At 34.2% G+C, this 22,935-nt stretch overlaps 1 protein-coding gene and 1 non-coding gene across 3 annotated transcripts in view; one reads left to right on the top strand and one right to left on the bottom strand.

The window, feature by feature from the left end:
• Nucleotides 1–22,935, bottom strand: part of KIFAP3 (kinesin associated protein 3) — a 165,123-nt gene that overhangs the window by 36,790 nt on the left and 105,398 nt on the right. For both annotated transcript variants that reach the window (XM_073804570.1, XM_019918423.3), the window contains exons 16-18: nt 20,450–20,548; nt 13,834–13,919; nt 672–861 (exon numbers count right to left, since the gene is read on the bottom strand). In XM_073804570.1, coding sequence (XP_073660671.1) covers nt 672–861; nt 13,834–13,919; nt 20,450–20,548 — 375 coding nt within the window. The remainder of the gene's footprint in view (nt 1–671; nt 862–13,833; nt 13,920–20,449; nt 20,549–22,935) is intronic.
• Nucleotides 2,705–2,777, top strand: TRNAG-UCC (transfer RNA glycine (anticodon UCC)). Its single transcript has one exon. It is a non-coding gene; the product is annotated as a tRNA-Gly (tRNA).

Genomic DNA, 22,935 nt, shown 5'->3' with positions numbered 1-22,935 from the left:
AACACATGAAAAGGGAGAATATGCAAAAACTTACCAAAATCCCTGGAAAAAGGCAGGATGGCAGAATCAACAAGGGTATGTAAGATCTATGTAAAAATTAAATTTTGCCTTGAAAATACTAGCAAGAGTTTAGAATGAAAAAACTATTGCTATAAAGTGTCTAAATCTTCCCAACCAGAGAACCAAACAGGGGTTACCAGTTCGAAAATAAAGCAAAACCATGGCAAAATGAGACTGTTAAAATGAAACACACAGGAAAAGAAAACATAAATTAGTAAATTATACATTTAAATAAATGCAGAATAGAGAAAAATATCACATTTTCAAACAGAAGTCAGAAATCTTGAAGATGTCATTTTAAGTTACACATTCTAGAAAATAATAAACTAAGAGCAATTAATTTTCCTGGTCACAGCCTTTTTAATGGGGATCACATCAAACACAGCCTTTTTAATGGGGATCACATCAAAGACTAACTTGGAAAAAAATAATGGTGAGTTAATAGGTTTGCTTGGTGTGTGTACTGATGTTATGTCTAAAATCATTAGCAGAAGGCCATTTATATACTAAAAGAAGTGCTTACAAAGCTTGAGAATGAGCAAGGTTGGCAGACAAAAATCCCTACTTATATCACACACACAGACTTATTTTTGCTTTGGTTATCATTTTACCTGAGCTGTAGAAAAGGTCAGGTCTCTCGAGAATGTCTCCTTCATGGATGTATGGCTCAATTCGATCATCACCATACAAGTACTGCTCACTCTCATCCATCTGACGACTCTCTACCATCTCCAGCCACTGAGAGTTATGCCAACGAAACTTTTCACTCTGAATTTTCTTAGCCCATTCTTCATCATATTCCTATTGCAAACAAAGTCAATTATTTTTATGTAAGCTTATGAAGGCACTTCCTTGGCACTCAGATAGCAGTACATTTAGCTTATAAGAAGAGAATTTTGGGGCCTTTGTTTGGGTCAGAGAAAACATTAAAAGTACCTGTTCAGAACTACTGTACACGATAATCAATAAAAATCAATTTATTACATATATTAAGACATCTCTGTTTGGATTACCAATCGCCATTGGCAATGGCAAAAACTGGAAAAGTTCAAATTTCACAAATTCTTTATCTAAGTATTACTAGAATTTAGGTAAGCAACCAGACTTCAGCTTCCAAAGAGTTTTGTGGCTATAATTACTGTGGCACTAATGACAGGTGGTTGAGCATTAAAATTACATCTTTCGCTGTATCTTTTTGTTTAGATAAAATTTTTCAGTAGGAAAAAAATGCACTATTAAAGAATTTCTCCTAAAAACTGAAATGGTTTACTACAAAAAACAAATAGCAGAATTTAATTCAATTTCGTTTCAACCACAAAATAATAATGTCTTATTTGGTCATAATTATTTCTTTAAACATCTCCTGCTTTAACCATGAACTCTTGAGGAGCAAGACTGTGGCTTATTCATTGTATCTGTAGCATCTATTGACAGAGAACTTCATTGGTGCGTGTTTTTGAAGGGCAAGTAGGCAAATTATTACAAAAGTTACAGCTGAACCTATCTAGCTCCACAGGTTGTGGTTACTTCTGACAAGTGTATTCACTTAATTAATGGACAGTACCACTGATGACTTAGATGGAAAAAAAGGCTTCAGGTATTTCTTGTCATCCTAATCACCGGGTTCTTAGTTTTAAATTCCTCTGTCTTTTCTTTAACACTTTTGTTTATATATTTTTTTTAAGTTGGTAAGGTGCCAGGCAATACTACTGTCCTCCAATAGTTAGGATGATCACGACAACTAAGAGGTGGACCAAATATATATTTTAGGTGAATGCTGAGCAATTTTCATACAAAGCCAAGTAAGGCTGAAGTCAAAAACTGTCATCACAGAATAAATTTCTGGGATGTAAGAATACATATGAAATTTTATAATAAAGGTATTCATTATTATCAAAATTTTTCTTGTTAAATTTTAAGTTTCACATTATCAATATATCTCTTAGCAGTGTCAGCTGTTAGACTGTGTGTTCTATACTGTACAACTCTGAAACTATATAGATGTTACTTTTCAACTTAGGTTGGTGGAAGTAGAAGATATTTTTTGGCTATGGTACTGCTAATGGCAATTTTGCCACCAAATTATCAACCGTTCATTCTTTCTAGTGGTTATCTATTAAAATTCCTATTAGTTGTCAGTTTATTTCCTAATATAATTATTTAAAATTAAATTGTATAAAAGAGTTATCATAAATATTATTGCATTTTACTTAAAATAATAAACATTAATTCAACTGTTATAATCACAATATTTAATAGAATATGCCTTATAATACTAGATATCCTATTAGATCTACATTAAATACTGGAACTAATTTGAGTGGTATTGTTTCTTTCATGAATAGCAGTTTGTTTTACTTGGCAAGAGGTATAAAACTAACTTTTCATTTTGGTAGAAAAATTTAAAATTTGATTATCTGAATGAAGAAGTATCCAAGGAAGATGATAGACATATGATTTGAATGTTTTATTATAATTTAAGTTCAAGCATGTGGATTCCTAGTGTAAGAACAGAAGTTGAAATCATCAAGCACCCAAAGCATGTAAAATATGGGGTTTGCTATTCCACTAAGGCTAAAACTTGCTTCTTGTGAATATCTGTGAAACGTTACAGGGGTACGTATAATTTAAAAAAGTAAATCCTTCCCTGGTGGTCCAGTGGTTAAGACTCTGCACTTCCAATGCAGGGGGCGCAGGTTCGATCCCTGGTCAGGGAACAAAGGTCCCATATGCTGCATGGTGTGGCCAAAAAAATAAAATAAATCCTTAAACTGCATATCCATAAAAATGTATTTGGCCTAGTAAGTAATGCTCTGCACAAAGAAGAAAATTCACGCTTATTCTATGAGTTATCATCTCTACCCTTCTTGTAAGATTTTACTATTCTAGTTTAATAATAAAAATACTTCTAATAAATGTAGAAATGTGTAATAAATGAGCTGTTTTCATCACAAACAACAGCCTTTCTAACTTAAGCCTTATTACCCTTTAAACTTATTGCAATGTTCTTATTAATGAACCTACACACACAAGCCTGAGTTTTTTTGTTTAAAGACTATTTACACTATATTTGACAGAAGTCCAAACACACAAACCAAAAACATCCATGAGACTCCATGGCTAGCTTGTGACACTAAAGCTTGACTTCTTAGTGTCTTGGGAAAGCTGATTTTCCAATGCAGTGAGTTAGCATCAGATTTAATAAGACTACCCTTATGCTGATCTGAATTCCTTTAAAGCTTTTGCCTTCCTTTTATTATGATTATTTTTTAATATCAGTTTATGACTGAGCAAACCCACAGAACCAGGGCATCTCTTAACATTATAAGGCCAAAAGGTACAGTAACAATGATATAGATTGTACTATTTTCTTTATTAAAGATAATTTTATTCTTATTTTAAGTATTTTTGTACAATAAAACAACAGGCTTACTTTTCTATGACTAACATAATGAGTAACATGTACATTATTGTTTACTGGATAACAACTATGGTTGTCTTCTCAGCTCTTCAGAAAAAAAACAAAAACAAAAGTTTCTCCCTCAGTAAATATGAAACAGAATATGTTATTCTATACCAAGCTGAGTAATCATTTAGGATACAGAAAATTATGTTCTGCAGAAGATCCAACAATGATTACAGATTCCTACTACAATGAATCCACTACAATGACATGTGGAGTTTTCACAAAAGATGGCCTTGAGACTCATTAAATACAGCGAGCTTTTTGTTATAGATCATAGGAAAGAAAATGGCAAAAAACCCTGACCAAACAGTATCAAGGCCTTAAAGTCTCAAGCAGTTATGACTTTTTGAAAACATTTGGAGTTTTATGATTATAAAACTATTTCCATTATAAAACTATTTCCTGACTGAAAGTTGAAAATTATAGAAAAAATACCCTAATATCTTTACCTTAGCTAGAACCACAATAAATACTGGTATATACTAGTTTTCAGTGACTTTCTTAATTCTAATATTAACAGCTAACTTTGGAGGATGTTTTAAAATATGCATTTTTAAATTTAGAGGCTAAGTATAAAACATTATTAAGATATTATACTTGTGCCATAAAGGTTTGCTCTAGTTTGTGATAATGCAGCCTCAGGTATTCGAATATTTACCAAATGTAGCATCTTGGAATGAAGGATGTTATGAGGAATGCAATATTTGTTTAAATATTTTCATTTCTTTTTCCTTAATAGCAAATTGGTTAGAATCAAAAAAGATAGTACAGTTTTGCTATATGATGCTGTATTTTTCATCTTTATGTTTCTGAAACACTGATTTTTATGTTCCATATTTCTTGAAAATTAAATATTTTAGCTTATGGATGTTGAAGATCTATTTATCAACCGTAGTGAATTAATAGGTTAGGACAGTGGTCCCAAGAATTTTAGATTTTAGAAAGGTTCAAAAGTAAATCTGTGGGACTTGGGACTTCCCTGGTGGTGCAGTGGTTAAGAATCCACCTGCCAGGGCTTCCCTGGTGGTGCAGTGGTTGAGAGTCCGCCTGCCGATGCAGGGCACACGGGTTCGTGCCCCGGTCCGGGAGGATCCCGCATGCTGCGGAGCGGCTGGGCCCGTGAGCCGTGGCTGCTGGGCCTGTGCGTCCGGAGCCTGTGCTCCGCAGCGGGAGAGGCCACAGCAGTGAGAGGCCCACGTAGCGCAAAAAAAAAAAAAAAAAATGAATCCATCTGCCAATGCAGGGGACATGGGTTCGAACCCTGGTCCAGGAAGATCCCACATGCCGTGGAGCAACTAAGCCCGTGTGCCACAACTACTGAGCCTGTGCTCTAGAGCCCACGGGCCACAACTACTGAGCCTGAGTGCCACAACTGCTGAAGTCTGCATGCCTAGAGTCCGTGCTCTGCAACAAGAGAAGCCACTGCAATGAGAAGCCCACACACCTTAACGAAGAGTAGCCCCCGCTCACCGCAACCAGAGAAAGCCCGCGTGTAGCAATGAAGACCCAATGCAGCCAAAAATAAATAAATAAATAAATGAATATATTTATTTATTTATTATTTTTTGCGGTACGCGGGCCTCTCACTGTTGTGGCCTCTCCCGTTGTGGAGCACAGGCTCCGGACACGCAGGCTCAGCGGCCATGGCTCACGGGCCCAGGCGCTCCGCGGCATGTGGGATCTTCCCGGACCGGGGCACTAACCCGCGTCCCCTGCATCGGCAGGCGGACTCTCAACCACTGCGTCACCAGGGAAACCCATAAATTAATTTTTTTAAAAAAGTAAATCTGTGGGACTGATATTAAATGTAAATCAACTTCCACCTACTATTATTGTTTTATAAAAGAAAGGCCATTTTAAGACTAAAAATGTGAGAAAGACGATCTCAAAATAAAGATATACCTTCCCAACACTAAAATACTTTAACTTTACATTTACAACTCCTCCCCAGTTCTGGTCTCTCTCTTCTCTTTCCTCTCTCACTTTCACACACACACACACACACACACACACACACACACACACACACACACTTTTTTCTTTTCCCTCTCTTTTCCATTTTAGTGAAAACCAGTGAAAGCTTTATCATACCCCAGTGGACCAGCATATTCTGGAATCCCTAGTCTCAGCTATCTTCTGTATCTATGCTCAGTGAGTATAGTTTAATAGCCCTGGCAAAGTCATACTTTCTTTGTGTCTCAGAGTCTGAATTTATAGACACTAATAATGTGGTATGGTATAATACAAAGAACATTGGATAAGGGCCAAGAGACCTGGGTTCTCCTTCTAGTTCTGATACTAACAGAAATATGCAACCTTCTAAAGGTATTTTAAAATCTGTTGGTCTCAGATTCTTCAATTGTAAAATGAAACAAATCTAAGATTTATTCAAGTTCTAAAATTCCTCAAATACAAATCTATAATTAATACCATTACCTCATAAAGCTGTTGAAATAACTATCCCCCAAAACTGCAGAATAATAGCAATATACAGAGGTCATCTTTTAAAAATTACATAGCAATTCTAAATGAATATTGTATCAAAATTTAATAAATTCAACATATATCAATTAAAACCAATTCCCTCTAACCCCTCTCCCCCAAATCCCTACTTCCCTCTTATATCACTGCCCCCTCAGTATCACAAAATAGATACGGGAATTCAGGGATGTCATAGGTCAAACACAGGCAAGAAATGTCATCAAAATTTATCAAGCTATTGTGGAAATACTCTAGGAATATAGTTGTTTTTTCTTCATTTTTGAAATGCTTCTTTTCACAAGGAGTGCACCCTGATATCCTTGCTTTGGGACTCTAGTTTGTCTTGTATTTAAAGGTACACATGCTTTGTCTTTTATTTTCTTCTCAGCTCCTGACATTATGACCTTAAGCACTAGTTTTCATAAATTCTAAAGTGTCACGAAAGACTTATGGTTTGATTTTATATGGAATGTGCCATCCTTTCTGAAGTCCTATATCATTTTGTTTACTACTAAACCACTGAAACATTATGAAGCCTTAACCAGCTTATTATCAGAGCCTGTTCACTATCAGGAAAACTCTTTGTCACTGGCTTCCGTCACACCTTGTATCTGATTAACACACTACAGGGTAACACAGAGCTACATAGATCTGCTTTGTGTTCTAACGTAACTGATGGAAAACAGATTCTCCTTTCTCCTTTAACGTGGCTGCCCCCTAATTGAGAATGTAATATGGTTTATTTAATACAATTCTTCATACTAAATTAAAGCAGATCTAGAGTAATTTAGTTGCTCATTAAGATTAAGGTAGTAGCTGCTAAAAAGATGCCTTTTATAGCTTAGAAAATACTTCTCCCAATGATACGTATATATTATCTATATTTATCTAATACATAATTAAACACACATACATAATAGAGTTGTTGACTTTTATGCACATACTACCTGTTTCTCAATAGTACTGTCTCAAATGTTGCCCTTTAGTTTTGACTAGGGCATTTTCTAACCAGACCTCAAAGTACAATTATCTCTTCAACCTCTGTTTAAAGCACTGAGGAGGCTCATCTGTGTAATATCATTTCAAATATCATGTCCACAGAGTAAAAGATATAACTAAATAAAATTTATTTAAGCAAGGAATCATGACTTTTCGTTCATACCATGCTTTTTTTTTTTAATCCAACTGCTGACAATTAAAAAAGCAATAAAGTAACATGCATAATACTGGTAGGGAATACACACACATGCATATATATATATATATATGCATGTAAATTCTAATAAACTAGAAAAATATCTTAAATTTCTGCCTTTCAGATTTATGCAATATAAAAATGAACTCCATAAGAGGGCTAACCACTAAAACCAACTGGGTTTATCTCACGAAGCCCAATTTGACTGTATGGAATTGAGAAATTAACATCAAACTTACAAATCTGAGAAATGAAAATTTGCCAAGACTGTAGAACAAGCAAGAACCAACTCCACCTGCTTTGGAAAGAACATTTTAGAAGTTTCTGTCAACAACTCACTTGAAAATCCCCGCTCTGTGCCCATAACCAACCTGCAAGCCAATTAAAAGTAAAAACCTTCTACCCATTTTACCAATCCCTACCCATTCATGGTTTTGAAATCCTGTCCTGAAATAACCTGAGTTTTAAGCTAACGCTAATCCTAACCCTATGAAACTTTCTCTATAACTTCCCTTTCAAGATATTATAAGACATTTTTACGGCTTCTCTGGTGGCACAGTGGTTGAGAGTCCGCCTGCTGATGCAAGGGACACGGGTTCGTGCCCCGGTCCAGGAAGATCACACATGCCGCGGAGCGGCTGGGCCCGTGAGTCATGGCCGCTGAGCCTGCGAGTCCGGAGCCTGTGCTCCGCGGCGGGAGAGGCCACAGCAGTGAGAGGCCCGCATACCACAAAAAAAAAAAAAAAAAAGATATTATAAGATATTTTTAAAAAGTGTTCTCCTTTGCTAGACGTTTATTATTAATAAATCCACCTTTTCTGTCTGACACAGGCTTCCCCTGGTAATTTTTGAGGGGACTATGACAGTTGATGTCTTAGAGGTTACATGTAAACCTATATTAGTTTATCTCACTTCAATATACCAGTCTTATTAAATATAATTGTGTCTATCCTAGAATGAAGATAGCACCTTGTTTTCGTAGTTTAAAATAATTCCAGATTATTTTAATACACACAATTTGCCAATGATCAAAATTAACAGTTAAAAGAGAAAAAGCTGCCATTCAAAATCTTAGTGACACAAACCTGTGTTAGTATCAAATCACATGTAGGCCTGTGGCTGGCTAGAAGGCAACAGACATCAGTATTTTACCAGAGAACCTAGGTACATTCCCTTCTCCATAAACATCCTGTAGATACAATGTGCAATGCATTAGTACAGAATATCTATTGACAGCCCATGTAGTAGTACTGCTCCTAAAAGGCCAGTTCATGTCTAGACGACAGTATCCTGGTGTCTAGATTGTAAACTTTTATATTCTAGAGACTTCGTGTTGTTTTTTATTCCCAGTGTCAACCTTAGTTGTCTGGAACACAGTATGTGCTTAATAAACATGTATTAAATGTTTGACAACCCAGTAATGTCAGGGGAGGAAATTGTTTACTAATTGGGGAGGAATTTGAGGTTCTCAAATACTTCATACAAAGCTGAGGAAGGACTGAGGGATAAAATCTAATTGGGTTTTTAGAAGCTCTCTATGTATAGAGGGTTCTGATCTTCCCTTGATGATCTTCAAGTCTTGGAAGAGAAAAGGCAATGATCAATTGCTGTATAATTCCCTTGGAAGATGAGGAAGCTAGGCTCCTCTCTCCTGGCCTCCGTTCTCCTCTCTGCAGCTACCCCATTCCCTGCCTCCCAAAGCTACATGCAAAGCCTAGTCAGACAGGCAACAATTTGCTGATGAGGCAACAGAGACTGCATCACCAAACATGTAATCCTCTACAGTACAAAGAGTACTATGAACACATATCTGTTTCAATTCACCAATTGAGGGCCTGGGCCTAAATACATCAAACACTTCATCACTAATGTAACATTTCTATAATTTGGGGAAAGAATACTTTACTGCAGAGGGCATATTTCCCTAAGGTTTGCAAGGCATCTAATTTTTCTTGGTATTATTCCATGATGTTTGTCTTGAGTGCAAGAAGTTTGCTTTCTTAAAGATAAATCGCCTTAAGCTACAAATATTCCCACTCTTTCTGTATTTTTTTGATCATAGCCATGCCAAGAATACTCGGAAATCAAAATCTAGAGGTAAAAAAGAGTCTTAAGAGATCATCTACTTCCATTTTAGGCAGGTTTCTAACAAACTATTTTAGAAAGTTGGTTATTTAGCTGTTACTAATGTTAACTGGACAGACTTCACATTCTCCCTTGACAGCCTATTTCTAGTGTTTCATCATCTTTGCTGTGTCTAATCAAAGTTTCTCCTGTTTCAAATTAAGTCAATTTCCTCTTGTTTTACTCTTTAAAAAGATTTGGGACAAGCAAATAACACCCTGCATCGTGATCAGTAATAGAGTCTGAGCTCAAAGAACTAAAGAATGGCAGCTACGTCCCAAGTGGACCTGAGAAGCTGTCTTTTTACTGATGCATTAAAATGCCCCACTCCTCAAATTTCTTCCAAATGAGGCCCAGCAAACCAGTATAACTTTGGTCTGAGGTTAGTCTGGTTTGGTCTGATAAATTGAGTCCAAATCCAAATTAGTCACCACAGATTCAGAACATGGGTAATTTAACACATGGGGGCACTTCTACACTAGCAAAGGTAGCTTCCTATTTCTCTACACTGTCCTAATCAACACCTTTCAGTAAATTGACCTATTCTGTTAACTTCCCTGACATGAAGTCTTAAAGTGCCAAATTCAGCCATTTTTCAGGACAATCTTAAAGTAAACTACAAATAGAAATATGTCTGGCCAAAATATATATATTCCAAATAACTTTCCAGAGTTTAAATCCAAACTGTGAACAGATTATCTTCCCATATCATTTTAAAAGTTGAACAGAAAATAACATAAATAATTAACTGTACTAAGGAAAGGAAACGTTGATCCAGATATTTAATCTATATATAAACTTCACAACTTGGTGTGAATTTTGGTTTAGTTTGAACAAAACATATTGAGTGACCATCATGTGGCAGATGCTCATATATATTTTCTCTAACTTCTTTAATCCTCAGAAGTGTCACTGTAAACTAAATCTTCAAGAAGTTAAATAAATTGCCTGAGATTACTCAGCAGGTGAGAGAACTAGAATCAGTTGTATTCTAAATGCAATACTCTATTGGATCAAGTTGCCACTTCATAGAGGCCAAAAGTTTAATCTAAGATCAGAATCCCACTCAACTGACAAGGGAAGAAAAATGTTTTGGGAAGAAGCTGCCCCTGGTGTTGCGGTTTCCTATTACCAAGATAAAATTGAGCCAGGGCCTTGAATCCTACAAGGTGTATAATAGCAGAAAGGTAAAAAAACATTCTTCTAGCAGAACATGGGATGTTTCCAGAGTCTGGTGCCCACCTATCAGCTGTATTGGACTACCTCCTTCTCTTCTAAGAACCTCAGCTATGACTATGACTCAGTTGAGTAGCACAGCATAGGACTTCCAGATCACATGAATAATTCACATGTGAATATCTTTAAATATTCTCAGTTTAACAACTCTAGTATTTCTGAGTATCTTTTTAGACTTAAGTTTTACAAAGTAGGAAATGAAACAATCTAAAATTACTTGGCACCACATCAAATACTTACTTTGTAAGTCCAGTGTAGAGAGGTATAGAGAGATTAGGTGAACTTTCAGATTACTTGTTCAAATTTGTTTTATACTAACTCACATGATCAGACAGCATCTTAGGGAACCAGACAGAGCTAGCTGACGTATCACCAGTTTCATTTTGCTGATTCTTCTTGGAAGTCCTCTTATTCACAAGGCTTTTTATGAATGTAATAATCTAAAATAATTTTCTTTGTGATTTTATATTTTAACTCTGACCAGGATTTATAAGTTCTTGCAAGGAGGGTAGGATCAACAAAGTAAAATGAAGACTAAAAATATTCATTGGATTTAGAAAAATGAAGGTCAAGGTGACTTTCGTAAGCACCACTTCAATGCAGTAATGGAGGCAGAAGCAAGAATTGGTAGAAAGGAGAAAGGGGAATGTAGAAAGGAGGATGGGAAAGTGAAGAAGTGAAGGAAGTAATATGTAGACATTTTTTTCAAAATGTTGATTCTAGAGAGAAAGAGAGAGGTAGGACAGAGACACAGGGTGGGGATAACTCCTGATAACTCCTGTTTAAAATGAGAGGCTTGAGCCCAGAGCTTAGAAATAATTGGGAATGAAAATTTTATCTTATGACAAATAAATTCACATTTTACAATAAATATTTTTATAAGACTAAGCTGGCCTTTTGGAACTATCACTAGCCTGTATTCTAAACCAAACATACCTAATACATAAATCTAAACATATTTTTACCTTCCATCTACTTTTTCTCAAAAGAAGGTAATTTTAAAAGTATGATAAAATCAATTCATAACAGACTGACATCTCTCTCTTTTCCTCATTGCTTAAGGTAAGATAATCAGATATAGAACTTTAAGAAGTTTCTTACTTTTATACTATTTACTTTATATACAACAATGACATTAGTGATCTAGAAAATAGTACATGAGTCGTGATATTGTTCATAAACCCTGTGATCAGTGGCTTATATGTATGAAACATCTTGGTGAAGCAATGATTTAATACATAAAGCTTCCCTATTTTAATTTAGATATCAAAGCTAAAATGTCAAGATTTAGTTTTAAGCCAATAATGGTTTAAAGATTTAGTTTTAAACCAGTAATGATATATTTTGTCAAATCCAAAAACACAGATGAAATCAAATAAGATGAATTTCTAAAATAAAATGCATGAAATGGACCAGAAAGTACCTGGTGGTAATCTGACTTTGTAATGAAATCACTAGCAGAAATGTCAACTTAGAGGATTTCAAGGAAGGTGTTAATTGATTCTTTAAACTGCTATTCTGATCCTTTTAAAACACTTAAGTAAAACTTTGAAAAACTACTGTATAGGCTATATTCAAGAAATTTTTTACAGGATGAGCCAAAATAAACAGTGTAAATCCAGTCCAAAGAAGGAAGTAGGTTGTGCATGTGTGTATGCCATAGGTGAGAAAAATATTCAAAGTAATCCAGCATCTAGCACGTCCCAGGTACAAGGGTCAAGTCCAGGCAGAAGGGCAGCACAATGACTGAAGAAAAGTCTGCACAGTGAGCAAGTTTCTAATCCAGGGCTCAGATTATCCCTCCGATCGAATTCTTACAGTTACATATACTTTAAAAACTTCTAAAGTCATGAATAACATTAAAATTTGGGGGTGTTTCATCATTCCAAAGCAACTTATAAAACAAATCTATGTCTACAACAAAAATTATCACAGAATTGAAAAAATAGTTGATATAAGATTTGATTTATTAAAAAAATGTAATGGCCAAACTGCAAAGTTGACTGTGTTGAGTTTTGGCAAAACTGCTTCTCTGCAATAATTTTTCTGAAAAACAAGTGATTCTGAGATGGCATTTAGACCAGACCTAAAACGCTGAATATGTATAAAACCTCTTTAAGTAAGGAGCCTATACTTAAAAGTTGAAAGCCAAAGGTCTTAATAATGCTTAAACAGTGAATTTAGTGGGCAGAAGACCTAAACAGACATTTCTCCAAAGAAGACATACAGATAGTCAACAGGCCATAGAAAGATGCTCAACATCACTAATTATTAGAGAAATGCAAATCAAAACTACAATGAGGTACCACCTCACACCAGTCAGAATGGCCATCATTAAAAAGTCTACAAGTAACAAATGCTGGAGATGGTGTCGAGAAAAGGGAACCCTCCCACACTGTTGGTGGGAATGTAAGCTGGTGCAGCCACATGGGAAACAGTATGGAGGTTCCTCAAAAAACTAAAAATAGAGTTGCCATTATGATCAAGCCATCCCACTCCTGGGCATATAACTGGACAAAACTATCATTCAAAAAGATACATGCACCCCTATGTCCATAGCAGCACCATTCACAATAGCCAAGACATGGAAACAACCTAAATGTCCATTGACAGATGAATGGATAAAGAAGATGTGGTACATATATACAATGGAATACTACTCAGCCATAAAAAAGAATGTAATAATGTCCTTTGCAGCAACATGGGTGGACCCAGAGTTTATCATACTAAATGAGGTAAATCAGAAAAAGAAACACAAACACCATATGATATCACTTTTTTGTGGAATCTAAAATATGACACAAATGAACTTATCTACAAAACAGAAACAGACTCACATACATAGAGAATAGACTTGTGGTTGCCAAGGGGGTTAGAGAGGGATGGAGTGGGAGTTTGGGGTTAGCAGATGCAAACTAGTATACATGGAATGGATAAACAACAAGGTCCTACTGTATAGCACAGGGAACTATATTCAATATCCTGTGATAAACGATAATGAAAAAAATATTTCATTATTTTCATAATGAAAAAAGAATGTATGTATATGTACAACTGAATCACTTTGCTTACAGCAGAAATTAACACAACATTGTAAATCAACTATACTTCAATTAAAAAGTGAATTTAGTATCATTGCATCTTCTGAACTTTACCAAAATTCAAATTCAATGCGTACATTGAATGCAAAGCTCTAAACAGGTGTACAATGTCTCTTTCGCCCCACAAAATAAAGACTATTATACTTGGTGTAGGAAGAAAAATTACTTACCGCTATAATATCTAATGTATTATCGCAGACTTTTCGGATTTCATTATTTTTATCATGCATCAGATCTATGAGGTATGCTGGAGCCTCTAAATAAAAAGTGGTTAAAGAAACAAACTGTGTTTGAGATTGCAGCTATTCCATCATGTTAGAGAATCCTGCATTTCTCTAAATTCAAATGTTAATCTGAAATTTAACTTCAAATTTTAAAATAAATCATTACTACAAGATGACCAAAAATATTTAATATTTCATTTATTTAAAAAACATGGATAATAGGGATAAGAAAGGGGGGGAAAAGAACTAGATAAAAATGGGTAAGGAAAACAGAGCCAGTAAATCTCAGAACATCCAAGGCCATATTTTTGAAACCATGAAACTTGTGAAAGTAACTAAAGAAGGAGCTCTATAGCTGCATAGTTGTGAAACTTTGATTGACCTGACCCTCCTAAAAGTTCAGAAAAATTAATTTCACACAAAAATTCACATACAAAAAATTTCGCACAACAACAGAAAAGAATCATAGTCAAATCCCATATATGCGTATGGTTATTATAAGGAAGAGAAAACATAAGACATTTTCACATAAAAGCTGAAAGCTGCAACGCTAATATTTCAAAAAGAAATAAAAGAATTTAAGAAATCAATAGATATATAAGAAAGAACAATATGAATCAGAATTAGAAAATTCAGAGAAACAATTCCAGAAATAACTAAAAAAAAACATAAAAATCATTTCAAATATATAAAAACTAAGTTTATAGTAATGCAAGAGTAAATAAAAGCAACAGATAAAACTCTAAGTTAAACAGAAGGTAAAAAAGAAGAAAATTTGTAAAATTTTAAAAAATGAAAAGAAATTTAAAAGATTAGAAAATGACAGATACTAAAGATAGGCAAAGAAGATCCAACATAATATTGATAGATATTCTAAAGAAGACAACCAAAGCAACAGAACAAATACTATAAACTACAACTCAAGAAAATTTGCCTAAAATTAAAAAAAAAAAAGACAAAACTATATACTGAAAGACTATATTTGCATACTTGGAAAAATCAAGCAAGGATGATGAACACCAAGTCAAATTCTAATAAAACGACTTGGCTTTAAAAAAACCCAGAAACATACTTTGGTCTTCCTGGCAAAAAGATCGAGTCACTTATAAGGGAAAAAAAAGTAAATTGTCATCAGACTTTATGACAGATAATTAGTAGACTACAGACTTGTCATTGGCAGCAATTCAAGGTGGAAAAATACCTTCAAATTGCTGAGGAAAATAACTGGAAATCTAGAATTCCATATTCTGCTAAATTATTATTAAAGAGGACAAATGAGTTATTTTCAGATACAGATATATTTATTATTCATAGATGTTCACTAAGCAGTATAAGAGAATGTAATCAATTATGAAAGAAAATCAATGCAGAAAAATAGAGGAACTGAATTCAAGAAAAAACAGTAAATGAGGAAACATACTATATTATTTAACATAGTATAAATCCTAAATAAGCACTGGTTTTTAAAAAGGGATAATCAAAATAATAATTTTAAAATGTTATAAAAATTTTATGTTCTAAAAATGAGGTGAAATTACAATACTAGAGAGCAACAAATAACATGGACGATGGAAGTGGAGACATTAGACTTACAAGTAGAAGAACAGATATATTCATTTAGAACTTGGTGAGAATGCACGTTGAACTTTAAGACTAACACAAAAGAAAAGAAATGGAATGTATAAATAACAAGTAGGGGAAAAGGGAAGAATAAAGAAAACTCAAATCAATAAAGAAACCTCAATGGATCTGAAACAGGCAGTGAAGAAAGAAAGCTATAATCTCCAATACTTAAAGTTGTTCTTGGTTAAAACTATTTGAAACAAAGGCCACAAGTTTCTGACAAGAAACTCTAGCACATGTGTACAAGCAAATGACATTTTTTGAGGCAATGATTATAATGCCAAAAAAATTTTATCAAGTTTCATAGCAAGTGGCAAAGACAGAGGTTAACCCAGATCTTCTATTCATCAGTGCTACTTACTATTTTGGGGGGGAATAAAAGGGATATATTTAAAATGTAGAAAAATATACAGAAAAATATATCTGTGTACACTCAAATTCATTTTTAGAAAAATCTGTAAAGAATATGGTATTTATTGCCTCTTTTCTCTACTGTAATGTAAGTTCCATTAGGGTAGGGATTTGGTCTATTTTGTTCACTATGGTATCCCCAGCTCTGAGAATATAACAGGTGCTCAATAAATTTTATTTAATAAATAAATAAATAAATAAGACCTACTCTACATACTACCCATGGATTTTGTGAGGATAAGATGAAAATAAAATTCTTAGGAAACTTCGGAATTCTCAGGGAATCTAAAAGGATCTAGTCTAATTTGGTTTATTTTTCATGCTGACACTGTTGGGATTATATGAAAATTAATTATTATTATAGCACTGGTTCTCAATTCCTATGAGTTGTGCTGAGAGCCATTTTTAATATTTCAAACATCTTAATATAACTCACATATTTACCTAAAATAAGTCTACACCAACCATTTCAAAATGTCAAGTTTCTTTCATTCCATTAAAAATTTTATCAAATAATGTTGATCAGATTTTCTAACTTAAAAAATTGGAGGGCTTCTCTGGTGGCGCAGTGGTTGAGAGTCCGCCTGCCGGTGCAGGGGACACGGGTTCGTGCCCTGGTCCGGGAGGATCCCACATGCCGCAGAGAGGCTGGGCCCGTGAGCCATGGCCGCTGAGCCTGCGCGTCCGGAGCCCGTGCTCCGCAACGGGAGAGGCCACGGTGGTGAGAGGCCCGTGTACCACAAAAAAAAAAAAAAAAAAAAAAAAAAAAAGATGAAAATAAAATTCTTAGGAAACTCTTAGGAATTCTCAGGGGGAATCTAAAAGGATCTAGTCTAATTTGGGTTGTTTTATTTTTCATGCTGAAACTGTTAGGATTATATGAAAATTAATTATTATTATAGCACTGGTTCTCAATTCCTATGAGTTGTGCTGAGAGCCATTTTTATTATTTCAAACATCTTAATATAAATCATATATTTACCTAAAATAAGTCTATACTAACCATTTCAAAATGTCAAGTTTCTTTCATTCCGTTAAAAATTTTATCAAATAACGTTGATCAGATTTTCTAACTTAAAAAATTGGAAAAAGCAATGCTTTCCTGACTAATAAATTTTATTTAAAATATTTAAGGGCTTCCCTGGTGGCTCAGTGGTTAAGAATCTTCCTGTCGATGCAGGGGACACGGCTTCGACCCCTGGTCCGGGAAGATCCCACATGCCGTGGAGCAACTAAGCCCGTGCGCCACAACTACTGAGCCTGTGCTCTGGAGCCTGTGAGCCACAACTGCTGAGCCCACGTGCCACAACTACTGAAGCCCACGTGCCTAGAGCCTGTGCTTCACAACAAGAGAGGCCACCGGAATGAGAAGCCTGCGCACTGCAATGAAGAGTAGCCCTCGCTTGCCGCAACTAGAGAAAGCGGCATGCAGCAACAAAGACCCAACGCAGCCAAAAATAAATAATACAATAAATAAATAAATTTATAAAATATTTAAGTATATTGCTTTCATAGAGAAAAATCACAGTAAAATGCTTAAAATTATGGTGAAATGTTTAAATAATAATTTTAAACTATGTTACAAAATATGAGACATACTCAAATATCATTGACATCAACAAAAATCCTGTTTTTTGAAAACCAAAATATTGGGCTGAAGCCCTTCAGCAATCTTTATCCAATCTTAAGACATGGACTAAAGCATCAGATCTAATATTCCTTGATGCTTTTGTAAAAATTTTAATTCAGCAGATCTTTTATCTCCCACTCCCACCATTATCAACATGTTATATTCTTCAGAATAACTATTTAAGAAGTATTGACTTTAGATTCAATGGCTTAACAAAAATCGCACTTGGGAGAAAATGAAAAGAAAGTTACACTGAGAAGAAAAAAACAAATACAAGTAGACTTAATAGTGTGAGCTTTGGTAATAAGGTAGTGAGAGTACATTTAAAACAGACCAGAACAGAGGTAACACTTATTCACTGTGTGTCAGGCACTTGGTACGTACTTTAAACGCTTCATTCTTCTTTAGTCCTAAGGAAGAAACACTATGAGATGACACATAAACAAGGGGCTGTCTTCCAAAGAAGTTACCTAGAAAAAGCTATACTTTCACTTTGTTTTCTAATACGTGTTTCTTACAGTGACTTCTGCAGTTATATAAATCTTCTCTACATAAAATATTCTTTCAGAGATTCTCAACCCAGAAAAGCATATTAAAGGCTCCAAGAAGACCCTGCAGCAATAATATCTGTTTAACTTTAACTCAGTGTTTCCCAAACTCATTTATTACAGAACCTTTTTTCATTAAGCAACTATTAATTCTAAAGGAACACATTCCATGGAACACAGCTGAAAAGTTATTCCAACAATGTTAACGTTGCTCAAAAGTGTATTTCGAATTTATCGTTCTGGGAGAGTTAGTTTATAAGCCACATTTTTAAAATATTTATTACTTTATGATAAAAAGAGTTCTCTCTAGTGATGCTGTTACAGCAAAATAGTATTTGCATTTTGACAGCCCTTAGCAAAATGAACATTTCTCAATTAAACTTGCTTTAATCAGACTTGACTCTTGGAGACCTTATATGGTTCCAGAAATTCAACTTGTCCTCAAAAGCAAGGCAATGTTAATACTTAAAGCATGTGTTATTGGCTCTGAACACCAGAGGAGCCTCAAAATGTTTTGAGCAATAGCCTAGTGTATAAAAAAGTATCCCAATTAAATTTTAAATTTTGAAAGAGCATTAACCATTTAGACACATGAATTCATTGACTAAACAAGTTCTAACCACATGGCAGGTACTATGTTAAGTTTTGGGTATGGATAGAAGGAAGACAAAGCCAGTCCTTGAGCTAGAGGAGCTCAAAATCTTTTGGTAGAGACAGGCATATAAATACATAATTTAAAGTACTTTATTAGAGGTGAAAAATAAAGAAATTACTCCCAATGGTAAGAAGGTAGGCACAGGATTAGAAAGGCTTAACTGAGAAGATGGCTTATAAATGTATCTTTGATGAGTTGGAGACTGTCAGGTTAAAAAAAAGGAGAAAAATGCATCTGAGTTTGACAAGGCATATGAAGAGGGAATAAGTTATGACAGCGAGGGTAATGTCTGATAAATGATGAGAAATTTGGTATGCTAAGAGAAACTGTGTATTATAAGGTTAAGGGGAAACTTTGGAAAAATAGGTTAAGGTCAGGTTATGAAAAGCTATATGCAAAAAACAATTTAGATTTTTCATATGGGTAATGAACGATTTTATGCAGTATTTGAAAGCAGTTTTTTTTTTTTGTACACAAATGAGCAGAGCACCACAATTGAAAAATAAACAAAAATCACAAAGATTCAGCTTAGATACCACATCCACTGCTAGCCTTTCATGACATTCCCAGACTTGGTTTATATATATCCTCTCCTGTGCCTGATGTACATACCTTTATGACATTGATTATACTGGATTTTAATTTTATATTGATTTACTTATCTAGACTTCCAATTAGACTATAAACTCCTTGAGTACAGGGACTGACACTTCTATATGTCTAGCACTTAAAACAGTACCTGTTAGATGGTCAGAACTTGATAAATGTTTGCAGAATAAATGAATGATTAATTATGTGTAGTAAAAGAGACAGCACACACAACATTTTCAACTAAGGGACTGGATGGATGACACTTATTATCGACCATGAATACAGAAGGTAGACTTTTTGAGAGGTAGATGTTAGCAATATTGAATACCCTTTTGGATGCAATAGTGATAAAATACCAATTTCTGAGTACCTCTCTGTGTTGGGAACTATTATAGATGATTTAAATCCACTAGTACTGACAGCTATCCTATAGGAGGTCCTTTTATTTTAATAATAGGAGGTCTTTTTATTTTAATAATATTATGGCCATTTTATAGATGTAAGGTGCTCAAGGAGATTAAGTAACTTATCCAATGTCCTGTAGCTAGTAAGTGCATTTAAAATTAGGGCTATTTAATTATATTATATTATATTATTTAATTATAATGCTTTATAGGCCATACTATGCCCCCTTAGGTAGATGGAAGACATCCAGGTGGCAGTTAGCAACAAATGCCTGGGACCCAAGAAAGAGGTTTCGAAGATATCAAATACTTATTAGCATATAAGTAGCATAGGAGCTGAAGTCATGGGAACAGTAGATGTGTTTTCCCATGTATAGTGAATAAGGTAAGATTAAAAGAGGACTAAGGATAGTCCTAGGAACCTGTGACATTTAAGTTATGTTAATAGAGAAGGAAGTTATGAGATATTTGTTAGGTTTTTTAGGAAACCTGACAAGTTAATAAAATTGTTCTCCAATGTACCTTACATATAATACTGATTTGGGGTAAATAGCTTCTATGAAGAATAGCTTGCCTCTAAATTTATTTCAAAACTTGATATTTTCTACAATATTTGAATACTTGCAAGAAAAAATACCTAAAAATGCATCTTTTCTTAATATGTGAAGTGTCATTATCTATGGTAAACATTGAAGGATACGTGTTTCCTTGATTATGACATCTCTTGTGGCTTGGTGGAAAACCATTTGGTAGAAGACATAAATTATCTGACACACAAATTCATCATCTTCTTGTTGAGCTGAAAAGAAACAGAAAACTTCAAATAAAAGAATACTATATTATATACAAAATTGAAAAACATTGAGGGGAAAAATGAAGAATGAGAAAAACTAACAGTGACAAGGAGACAGGTAAAGGACAATTAGTTTATATTATTTATAATATACGGGTGGGGTTGTATCATTTACGTCTTAGGTGTTTTTTCTAAATTACATGATGGTGATCAGTCAAAAAATTTCATAATAATATATTTTCAGAAGTTTTAGTTAATTTGGTTGTGGTCAAACTAAATAGGTTAATTTACTTTGAAATACAAAAATAAAAAATAAGAGTTTAAAGAGAGAAATTATATCATCTCTGGGTCCAAACCACACTACTTGAGACTGTTCATCTCAAAAGGTTGTATCTAGGAGGAACTGAGAAACAAGACATGTTTAAGGGAATAGTAATGGTGCTTTTCTGTAATTTTTGCTATTTTTTGCCACCAAGTATAAAGAAATTGATTAAATTAACTTCTAAGTCCCCAGTGTGACATGGCAACACTTACCACCACTGTGGGAACTTCTTTTTTATTTTGGTGCCTCATAAAAAAATTCTTCAAATAATTCTAATTTTTAACATAAACCTGGTTTTATTTTGCCTCTATAATGTTGACCTCACATGAGAAAAATGGTTCTTAAAAAATCACGTCTTCTAAGTTTTTGGTAGAAATTAGACTGTTATAAACAGGTTTTTTCTTTGTTGAATAATGTTAACAAAATTAAACTTTACTTATTGGTATGAAGTAATAAAGTAATTTTAGTTCCAATCAATTATACTAGTAAAAAGGAATGTTACATAATCATACAAACTAATTAAGAAATGTTTATTATCATGAAAAGAAGACTTTAACAGAATAGTGGATGACCACTGATTAATACATGTAATGGCAAAAGCAAATACTTATAGAAATCCAATTTTTAGATACTGGTTATGAAATTTGATTTACTAATAGTCTGCTAACAACTCTTGGCAACAGATCAGTGCTACCTGTTAGACAAAGATTTACAGGTCAACAGAGCATCCAACTAGCTGTGTGGAATAAATTGTGGTCCTCTCAAAGTCCAACTGTTCCAAATAATTTTCCTCACTAACTTGCCAAAGTACCAGTCTCTTAGACTACTTGGATTAAAATTTTATTAATTTCTCTCTTGGTATATAGTGTTCCCCCACTTAACCCCAAGGGTTTTAATCTTGAAAATCCATATATTTCATAAAAACAGTAGTATACAGCCTCTGCCTGTGATAACCACATGTCAGATAACATCAAAATACAGTAAAACACTGAGCTGGCTCTGTTATTAACTCTCAGTCATAATCAAAATGGACAGCAATTCAAGGACCCAGATTATTTTGTTTCAACTTTCTCCAGCTCACCACAAAATCCTCATTCTCATTCTGCCAACTACATTGTCTTTACTTTCACCTTCCAACTACCTGGTCTTTTAATTATTTCTAATCTGAAAACTCCTGGCTGTGTGAAGGGTGCACCAAAACAAATACATATACACTATTTGTAGACATACTTCAAATATGGAGGCACTATCTCTAGATGACCATGAAAATGCATTATGTAAAAGAATTTACAATTCAAACTTTTAAAGATTTAGAAGAGAAAAATGGGCAAAAGACTTAAATAGGCACTTCACTTTATTAGCCATATCCAATAACCAATAAATACAAATAGGTACTCAATTTCATTAATTATTAGGGAGATGCAAATTAAAACCACAATGAGATACCACTATGAAGGCTATAATTAAAGAGGCTGTACGCCAAAATATGTTGGTGATGTAGAATAACTGGAACTTTCGTACATTACTGGTGGGACTGAAAATTGGCACAACTACTTTGGAAAACAAAGTAGTTGGCATTATTTCTAAAGCCAAATATATGTGTACTCTGTTCTGCTCCTAAGTATGTGTCTAACAGAAATGAGTAAATATGTTCACTAAGAATGCTCATAGGAGCATTACTTATAATAATAGCCTATCAATTACAGGAAAAAACTGTAAAAAACACAAATACATGGAGGCTAAACAGTGCACTACTAAATAACCAAGAGATCACTGAAGAAATCAAAGAAGAAATAAAAAAATACATAGAAACAGTGACAATGAAAACACGACGACCCAAAACCTATGGGATGTAGCAAAAGCAGTTCTAAGATGGAAGTTTATAGCAATTTAACCTCACCTCAAGAAACAAGGAAAATCTCAAATAAACAATCTAACCTTACACCTAAAGCAACTAGAGAAAGAACAAAGAAAACCCAAAGTCAGTAGAAGGAAAGAAATTATAAAGATCAGAGAAGAAATAAATGAAATAGAAATGAAGAAAACAAGACCAAAGATTAATAAAACTATA

This window comes from Tursiops truncatus, chromosome 1, assembly GCF_011762595.2.
Source record: "Tursiops truncatus isolate mTurTru1 chromosome 1, mTurTru1.mat.Y, whole genome shotgun sequence".
NCBI lineage: Eukaryota > Metazoa > Chordata > Mammalia > Artiodactyla > Delphinidae > Tursiops > Tursiops truncatus.
Note: the sequence above shows the minus strand (reverse complement) of the source record. Positions and strands in the feature narration are given on the sequence as shown.